Source organism: Talaromyces atroroseus (assembly GCF_001907595.1).
Source record: "Talaromyces atroroseus strain IBT 11181 chromosome Unknown scaffold_2, whole genome shotgun sequence".
Lineage (NCBI taxonomy): Eukaryota > Fungi > Ascomycota > Eurotiomycetes > Eurotiales > Trichocomaceae > Talaromyces > Talaromyces atroroseus.
The window spans coordinates 1,478,426-1,488,264 of NW_017971434.1; the positions used below are offsets into that span (position 1 = coordinate 1,478,426).

A 9,839-nucleotide genomic window follows, 5' to 3' on the forward strand; every position below is an offset into this window, starting at 1 on the left:
GAGCAAGCATAATTTTATGTGCCACAGCCGCATATCAAATATAACGACATGTATATATCCCAACCAACAGCCTCATCTATTAACCAAATAACTCAATAAAATATCAAAAAGGAAGAGAAAGGCAAGCAAAATGGCAAAAGCAAAGCACAAGCCCACCAAAGCACAAGGCTCAACAGCAGACGCCAAAAAGAGAAAAATGCAACACTTCCAACGGGTTTCGTTATCCTCGACGACAAGCCATCAACAATCGCAAAAGAAGAGGAAATTAGCAGACAGTCAAGAGCAGCAGCAACAGGCATGGAAAGGGAAGAAGAAGAACGATAACAACCACCAACAAGAACTGCACCAACGACCGACAATACCGTATCAGAGGAAAGATCGGATATTGTTGATTGGGGAAGGTGAGCAGAAATGTTATTTGACAGAGAATGGAATGAAATGTCTATTTATACGTACGATATAGGCGATTTCTCATTTGCTCGTTCTCTCTATGAGCATCATCGTTGCAAAAGTGTGTTTGCGACTTGCTATGACTCCCAGGATACTCTTTTGGAGAAGTATCATGGACAGGCAGAGGAAAATATCAAAAAGTTCCTTGATTGTGGCGATGGTGATGAAGAGCAAGTAAAGGAGAAGACGGGCTTTGCAATCGATTCTGAAAGGTCCGAAAGGGCAGAAGAAGATATTAAAAGAAAAAAGAACACCCGCAAAGTCCTATATTCAGTCGACGCTCGCAAATTAGGCTCAAACGTCGGTGGCGGAAAGGATATTCGAAAAGGGATTCCACCCCGCCAAAGGAGGAAGACACTGGATTTCCAATGGAATAAAACCAAGGATTCATCATCCAAGGGCAAAGGAGAGGACGACGGTCCGTGGGATATCATATCCTTCAACTTCCCGCATGTGGGCGGCTTATCGACCGATGTCAACCGACAGGTTCGCGCCAATCAGGAACTGCTGGTTTCTTTCTTCAAGGCGTGTGTTCCACTACTCTCGAGACAGGGGCAGTCCGACGACGAGGACAAGAACAACTTCGAAGACGACGTGGAGGAATATCCTACAGACAGCGAAGAAGAATCTGACTTCGAGAACGAATCTGATGACAACCAGCAAATAAGGACAGTACCCCGTCACTCAGGCCAGATCATAGTAACCCTCTTCGAAGGCGAACCATACACATTATGGAATATCAAAGATCTGGCGCGCCACGCCGGTCTTGTGGTCGTTACTAGTTTCAGATTTCCCTGGAAATCGTATCCTGGGTATTCGCATGCACGGACGTTAGGGGTCGTGGAGAGTCGGAAGCATCGTCATGATAATGATGATCATCGGAAGAGTGAAGGAACAGGAGGAGGTTGGAAAGGCGAAGATCGAGAAGCGAGGAGTTATGTTTTTGAGGTCAAGGATACGCAGCAGCAAGGTTCAAAGGGAAAAGGAAACAAGAAGAAGGGAGGTAGTGATAGTGACTCCAGTGATGGGGAGTAGGTTTATCGGACCGTATACGTGGATATATCTAGATAAATATACAAATATGATGTGTAATGTAGGCTTATAGTCTATTAATATCATTATTCGTGTCTCTATTATAAGATACGATGGAATAGAAAATGAATTACTTCCTTTTCGTCACCCCCGTCGGAGTCCACATATTCCTCAACCTGGAGGAAGATGACGCCTGTCTCGGTGTGCTACCCACTTTGGCCAACAGCTTTTGTGCAGCCGGTGTTAATGGTTTCCCATTGGGCGTTTTGGCGCCAACAGGAGTGCGCAAACGCGAGGCAGAAGTGAGCAGCGGGTTAGGACTGCTAGGAAACCGAGGTATGTTGCCCGCTTTTTCGGCTCGCTTTTTCCGCGCCACTCGGTCAACCATTCGATGATGCAGCTCTTCTCTTTTCCGGTTCTCTTTGATGTTGAATGGGTTGGGTGCTGAGTCGGCGCCGGATGAGCCCTCGCTTGCTAGCAGCCTGAGACGCTCATAGACAGATTCGTCGTCTTCTTCTGGTTCGTCCTCGTCGACAAATGCGTATCCATTCACACGAGGTGTTTCACTGCCTGTGTATTCTCCCATGGCCGATTCATCAGTGCCACGCAGTCGTCCTGCAATTGCGTCCTTGATGGCTGAGAGGGATGGAGACGGAGGTACCGAGGAGCCATCCTGTCTATTATTCGTATTATTGTTGGTATTATTATCTAGTCTCGTATTCCCGTACACAACATGCTTAGGCCCAGCTCGCGAAGCGGCCTCCGCCTTCTGTTGGCGGGTCTCATGCTGGTCCTCCACAGAGGCAGGCGTGAACATGAAGGAATTCTCCACCCCAGACTTCCACGTATCCGGGACTGCAGGTCGAGCATCCAAGTCTGTCGACAGAACAAGTTCATTACTGCTGCCGCCTTTCGCAGTTCCACCCTGATCCGCAATCCGCTTCGCTTCTCTTTGTCGATGGGCGATCTGTCGCGCAGACAGGATCTTGTTCCCACTCCATTTCCATGCGTACTTCTCCCTCCGTTTCGCATTCTGACTATCCAGTACCTTATTGAACGACTCGTTATCTTCGCTTGTATAATTAGTCTGAAAAGCATTCAGACTGAGATTCGACACATCCGGGCCGCGATTCTTCAAAGACCCAGCTGACGACCTGGGAGTAGCAGTAGGCGTCGACACAACAGAAACCGGCGTCCCGTCCTTCCATCTTGTACTCGTAGTCGAAATCGGTGTATCTGAAATGTCGCGATAAGGTGTTGCAGTAGTAGCACCTCTAAGTCTAGATCTGCTAGTCGAGCCTCCAGGAGTCATGACTTCAGTAAGTCGCTTGCCAGCCTTTGCGATCCATGCTTTGTCCTTAGAATCTAGCGCATCGAGGAACTCCTGTTTCGTTTGAACTTCCAGCAAGCCCGGGAAAAAATCTCGTGCTATAATATGTGACAATGCATCCGTGTAGGTGTCCTCGTCAAGGACCGTGGAGGGTCGCTTGATCTTCTTGGCAGGTGGCGGAGGAGGCATCAGCGCCATGTCAGCCTGCCGTTTAGTGACAGCTTGCTGTGGCAGTGAAGATGAAGAAGCCATCTTGCTATTGTGAGGGGAGTTTGCTTGAACAACGAATAATGAGTTTGTCGTTCCAGTTCAGACTGACTTCAGCATCTTAATGAGAGGATGGTATTGATGTACCAAAAAAGAGGCAGCCGCCAAGTCTGCCTAGTCCCCGACTCCCCGCTGTACAATGCCGACTTTCCCCTTTTAAGCAATCGCAGGTCAGCTGATCAGAACAACTCCTTCAGCCTTACATACAACTCCGGTACCTCGTCTCGCCATCTGTTATCTATGTAATAACTCCTGCAATATAACTATTCTTCTGGAATACAACCAAAAATTGATTTTTTACTATCCCCAAAATTTCCCCCATGCAAATATGCAAATGCAGTCGTGACAACCCAGTACTCCGTCCGTACAGGCACCTGTCTATATGTGAAGCTTTTTCTGGCGCAGGAGGACTCAAATCAAGAAAAACAATGAAAGAAAGCAGGCCTCCAGCATAATAAAACTAGGCTTTTTTGCAGACCACCATATCATCAAGATACATAAAGAAAGGAAAAGGCAGAAAGAAGGTAGTATGAAAAGAATCGTCACGTCATATACAATGAATAGGAGCTGGTTTGCACCAACTGAGAGAATGGTAGAGTGAATGCTAGATACTGAAACATATCGAGATGTTATTGCACAGTGGGGAAAAGAGAGTATCCAGCTCGGCTTTTCCGCCTTTGAGCCGCCAACGATTGTCGAGCAGCAAATGGAAGCCCTTGGGTTGATTGTTGAAGCTTATGGGTTTCGTCATGGTCAATGGCAGACGTCGATTTCGTCCGATCATGAGTCGCAGACGCCAAGTGATACGGTAGATCCACGACGTGAATGCTGCCGTTACTGCCGGTGGTTCGCAGTTTAGAGAGCGTACTCAAGTCCGAGCCCAAGCTCTTGACTGGGCGATGTACTGAGAAACCAGGTCGGGCAGTGTCGGGCAGAGGGCTAAATGCAGGATGTTCGAGTGAGTCGACGCTCTCCCGGATAGTATTTTCGCGACTACTGTTGGAACTATTGATTAATTCTGGAACACTGGTTGTCGAGGTTGATGAACGGTGTTTTCGCACAATCGATGCTGCGCGAGACAATATCACGCTCTCTTGAGAATTGCACTTGCTGATAGCAGAGCCGCTGCTCCGGGGAGAAGTCGTAACATCGATGGGGTGAGTTGTCTGCGTGAAGAATTGGAATTGACCATCAGGGTCTTCTCCAACCGCGAGGAAATTTTCATAAGCTGTGTCGTTCTCCGCATCGTTTGCCTGGAGGTCTTTCAAATACTCGTGATCAGAGACAAAAAACGCAACCTGCGCAGTGCCATCGCTCAATGGAGTCAGAGCCTCGTGAGATCTCGTTAGGATCGACTGTGCTGAACCTGGATCCAAGTCTGGAGTTGCCGGTATAGATGTGGCATTAACCTGTAGGTAATGAGGAGACAGTTTGGTGGAGTCAGAAGTGACCGCTGAAGATGTTACTATGCCCGGAATAGACTGTCTTGTGGTGTCCAACGATGGCCGATTCCAGTCGAAATTGCAGTCCGCCTCGGCTTCATGTTCGTAACAGTAATCGATGTCCTCATCCCACGCCATGGTGAAATTGACCAAGCCCGCGGAACTGCGTCTTCTGGTATTGCTAGCTTGCGAGGTCGGCAAATCGTGCATTATAGGTTGGGATTGTGGTAAGGTAGGAGACATGATATCTTCTTGAAATGATAGCTGCGAGTCCTCTACAACTATCACAGACCCACGATTGGGGCCACCGGAGTTCTTGCTTGGGCTAACAGCCAGCTTCTTGTCTTCAGCGCGAACTGAGAAGGTGCGAGATATTCGCGAAACCGGATAGGCCGCATCCTTCGTCTCGTCTTCTTCTGGGACATCCTCCAAATCGGACAGATAGCTGTTAATCAGAGCTGTCGTGACTTTTGCGTCATCGCTAATCCCGTGAATATCACCGTTGCCGTCCAATTGACCAATTGCTATCCCGTGTTCAATCTTGGATTGAAGCATTCCAGCTAGATCGATCTGTTCTAGCGAAGAAACTTTGTGGAAAGAGTGGTTCTCTAGCTGGGGATATTCATAGTCAGCAATAGTTGGACGGTAATTCACTCCAAGAAGTTCATCAATGGCCTGGGATGTCGGCTCTGGTATGTCTGAATGAGCTTGGCGAGAAGATGCTCGTGGTGAAGGCAGTATAGACGGTGATGGCGGCAACGGTTTGTTCAAACGAGAGACAGGGCGCGAGAAGTTCTCGATTCTCCCCGGTGATCTGGGTTGATTGGGTGATACAGGAGGACTCATTGCCAAAGGAGATGTGGGTTCTCGTCCCTCAAAGTCGGACACGCTCTCATTTGACCTTTCAGTAAAGCTATGGTCTGAATTCAGCAGATTCTGGGCGCGAATGCCTTTCAGTCCAGGTTCTGGCATTTGTGAGGCTTGAATAGCAGAGAATTCATCGACAAGCTCGACATTGCTGCCATTGTCCAGCGTCTGAAATTGGGAAGAGCTTGTATGGGTGAGATGGTGGAAATTGTACGGTTCCGAAATGATGCGCTTCAATTGGTCTTCTGTTACAAGGTTACGGCGATCATTAGGAGTTGCTAAACGACGGAAAAGATAACAAGGAAGATACTTACGTGAATCGTTTTTCTTCAACTTAGGCACACGATGGAAGATATTGGAGACTTCGAATTTCTTGCCAACTTCGTCTTCTTCCTCCAAAGCTGCGGCGACATTTAATTTACTACCCTGGCGACGCAGAATTCGACTACCTCGAACCAGCAAGGATCTAGCAACATTGTCGGAAGGTTTTTCGTCATTGACGGCTGATAAGATGGAGGGCTCCCCGTAAGTGAGAGGCACAGCCGGCAATTGGCGAGCGGAGGCAGATGTGATAGTGGTAGTGTTACTTCTCGAGCGGGAAAACATGGACAGTCTTTTAGGACTGCTGACATGGGCACTCGATTTGGACCGGCTATGGAAAGAGTGGTCCGAATACTCACTGGTTGACGAGGTGGGGGGTCGTTGCGAGAAGTCGGCGTCGTCCTGCCATGATTCCGGCGATAGCGTTCGCGAATGGCCGGCCATGTTGGTAGAGGCTTTGTACAGATAATCTCAGTGATGAGTTATTGGCGCTGGACTATCACCATTTCGCAGCAGCAGCAGCAGCAGCACAGCAGCACAGCAAGCAATTGACGAGTAACGGATACCATATGACTGGAGATTTAGGATGAATTGATGGATACTAAGGAACACGGCGTGACTGTCGCGGCACGAGCTAGTGAATGAGTGTATGTTTCAGAGGAGATTGGAGGAGAGAGGGAAGGAAACGCAGTAGATACAGGCAAGGCAAGGCAAGGCAACAAGGGAGAGAGAAAAGAGCAAGTGAAAGGAGTGTCGTGAGATGTTTGGATGGAAGAGAGAGGGAGAGGGAGAGAGAGAGGGACTGAGGGACTGAGGGAGGAAGGAAGGAAGGAAGAGGGAAGAGGGAAGGTGTGATGCTTTCGTGCCCGTTCGAAGAGGCCGACCCCACAAGGGCTGATCGTTTGAATTCGAATGCACCAGATCAATTAATCAATTAATCAGTTAGTTAATTAGAATATTGTTCCCCAGTACCCAACGCAATGGTCGTTATTACAATGCTCCAGCACGAGGAGGCTAGTCATCCTATAGTGCCGGCAAATATAGCACGATTTGAATGGGATCGTCATAAGCATACACGCGTTACGAGCCGTACTACATAATATACATGGCCGGGGATGTCGGTAGTATGCCGGTAGGTGCCACAGGCATTACATATTACTGCGGCAGTGAAGTCGCATTGACAGCCATGGCGAAACGTGTGTTATCAATTATTCTCGCGATGTTGAAACATGAAAGAAAGTCTTATCGGAACGCAGAAAAGTCGGGAAGGAATCCAAGTGGGGCCTGCCAGGGGCCGGCAGAATGTTAACGCGCGCCCTGGCCAATCAGCGGCCGCTGTATTTGTGTTTTACGTATCAATACCAAGCCGTACTGCTGCAACTCAGCCCTGACATTAAGAGCTTCGCCGTACAGGGTAGTTACCTCGGAGGACCCCGTTTACTGCACACACGCACACACACACACACATTACTCCGTACACTGTACCGAGTATAGCTGCAAGCTGTTACACTGTAACTACAGAGTACAGAAAGAAGCTTTCGGAGTCTTCCGCCCAAGGATTTGCTTTTTCTTTGCACACCGACAGGCTTGGCGACAATTGATGACGCAAGAGAAAGGATCGCTATTTGCTCGCTTATGAAAGAGACAAGGATGATGCCGTTTGCACAAGATATCCATATGCACTTGTCGCATAGTACGTAACTACTAACCATCACAGTGATAATAAAATAAAAGACGGAAGAAAAAGCAAAAATATAATACCGCGTCCAGTGGACAAAACGGGCAAAAAGCCCCTGGCTAGACTGCATCGTGGCCCGCTTAGTCTGCGTTGGGCTTAGTGCGCCCCGCCTGGTAGGGGTGCAGCCAGTCAGAGCGCCGCTTTAATCTACGACGGTACCAATAGTACGTACTATATACTCCGTAGTGACTGACTATAGCACCACGCAATGGATAGGCGGTCTTTTTTTAGACAGTCGATTGGATTGAAAGAGCCAAAATCGCATTGTGGGCAAAGACAGAGACTACAAGCAGTGAGAGTCTGAGACAAAACTTCCAAAGACAAGCAAGCCTAGGGACCCATGATGTCGGGTCCAAATTGCGCGTTATGGTCGCGGACCCAGAGCTCGCACTAAAACTTGGGCTGCGTGCCTTACAGCTGCAGCTGTTTGTTAGTGAGCGACTGAGACGTGGTAGAGTTCTGCGCTAGGAGGGATTTTGTTTTGGACGCCTCGAACGGATAGTCAACCTGGCGGTGCACTCTGTATCTGTATGTATGTTACGGAGTATGTAACTTACTATTTACTTCTGAGAGTTTTGAGACGTGAAGCTAACAAACTCAATTGTCATTGTCCATGTCTGTTGAAGCTTGACTTGGCCGTTGAATATGCCTGGAACGCCGCGAGTCAGTCCAGCAGCAGAATTCATTTATGCCTCCAGCCTCCGCACATAGTCAATTAGACTAGTCCCTGGCCAAGTGCATTTTTATTTAATTCAGGACACACGTCACGCACCGTCCCAGACTGCTCTAGAGTCTGCAGTCCGGAGCCTCGGTTTGGCCAGTTGACGCCTTTGCACATAAATGCGGCGCAATGAATAGCTAGCTATGTGCTGCTTACACATCTTATAGTATTGCGTAATATAAACAATGCTTTACTTTTACGTAGCAATTGAAACAATCTATGGATGGAATGGAGCCCTCGGTACCCCGCTGCCTAAGCGGCGAGCGCACGAGCTGGGCTTATTATTATATGCGTCGTTAGCTGGTTAATTTGGCTTGCTATAGACTTGTAGAACCAATCTACCATCAAATATCGCTGGAGTTACAATTTATTGTTTAATATAATAGATATTACATGCATGAATACAAAGAAAGAGTCGTATATACTAGCTAGCAACTCCCCGCTGGGGCCGTTGGTAGGATCATATCATACGACGCCATGGACTCTGGAGTAGCACTCACTGGCTTCCGTAGGGACTAGAAGCTGCAACGGTGCGTGGGTCTGCCTTCGTATGTACCTACTATTAATAAACCATTCTCTGAGACTTGACATGTAATTTATGCTTATTACCCTCCTACTAAGACGTGGGTACGCAGCTGAGTCGACAGACATATGAACGGAAGATCTATAGTTACTAGAATACTAACTTATATGTTATGGCCAGATCTATACAACCGATCTTTAATCTCTAATCCCGATACTATTTCAAGCGCGAACAAACTAATCAGTTAACATTCATTCCTTCGTATAGATACGAGATCCCATACCAACGAAGCCATTCTTGTGTGCGGCCGTTAGTTAGCTATTGGCCATCACTTCTGTCAGCAGGGTGGATTCAAAGTAACTACCAAGTAGCCGAGTACAAGCATAAGTGTAACAGGACGGTTTCTCACCTGATCCGAAAGTTAAAGACTCGGAAAGAGGGAAAATGATGAAGGCTATGGATTGGGGAGGGGGGGCGAAGTGGCGGTCAACTCCCGAGTGTCCCGTCGGCACTGGATTTATATCTTGACTACTCCGTACTGTGAACTTCGTGCAGCAGTCACTCTCCTGCCTAGATGTCCAATTGCGCAGTAGGTTCACCTACGTCTAAACACACATGTACCCCGAGGAGAAGGACAACCCCGAGTTTGCCTGCCTCGAGACCCGGCAAATGTCTGTCTCGTCACGCTACGTGACTTGGAACAGAGCACACACCAAAGTACTCCGTACATAGTGAGTTCAAAATAAACTTAGACATGACAGATGGATAGATGTCGGCCACCGGCGAAGCCCTAAATGTCGGACTGCGTATGACATATGCAACCGCAGCATCGCGCGATCCCGTGACGTGCTAAACCTAACGTGCTGCATTTGGACATGGATGCTGCATAATCAACAACTATCAGCCTGCATGACTAGTTATCTAGTTATTTGCACTTGAATACGGACTTCTCGGAACGGCATAGCACGCAGACGACATCTAGAGACTATGGGACCGACAATACATCAAGTCATTAATTAACAGCCCAGATCGAGATTTGGCAAGTCCAGACTTATTTCGCTTAGGACGCTTACAGAGTGTACTATGTACTAGCAACTTTTAGCATGCAATTTAATTTCGCATATTGACGGTAATGAATATCAATATGC

The 9,839-nt window shown here is 47.9% G+C and overlaps 3 protein-coding genes across 3 annotated transcripts; 1 reads left to right on the forward strand and 2 right to left on the reverse strand.

Annotated features, from left to right (window-relative positions):
* Positions 1-130: 130 nt before the first annotated feature.
* Positions 131-1,485, forward strand: UA08_02645 (hypothetical protein; the record flags this gene model as incomplete). Its single annotated transcript, XM_020264710.1, has 2 exons — positions 131-401; positions 464-1,485. 2 exons carry the CDS (start codon positions 131-133, stop codon positions 1,483-1,485), a joined length of 1,293 nt encoding a protein of 430 aa, XP_020122058.1.
* A 127-nt stretch (positions 1,486-1,612) lies between these two features.
* UA08_02646 (hypothetical protein) lies at positions 1,613-3,064 on the reverse strand (the record flags this gene model as incomplete). Its single annotated transcript, XM_020264711.1, has 1 exon — positions 1,613-3,064. The coding sequence occupies one exon, from the start codon at positions 3,062-3,064 to the stop codon at positions 1,613-1,615; it is 1,452 nt and encodes a 483-aa protein (XP_020122059.1).
* Positions 3,065-3,708: 644 nt separating this feature from the next.
* On the reverse strand, positions 3,709-6,153 carry UA08_02647 (hypothetical protein; the record flags this gene model as incomplete). The annotated part of the gene is made up of 2 exons (XM_020264712.1): positions 3,709-5,633; positions 5,703-6,153. The coding sequence occupies 2 exons, from the start codon at positions 6,151-6,153 to the stop codon at positions 3,709-3,711; spliced, it is 2,376 nt and encodes a 791-aa protein (XP_020122060.1).
* Positions 6,154-9,839: the final 3,686 nt, after the last annotated feature.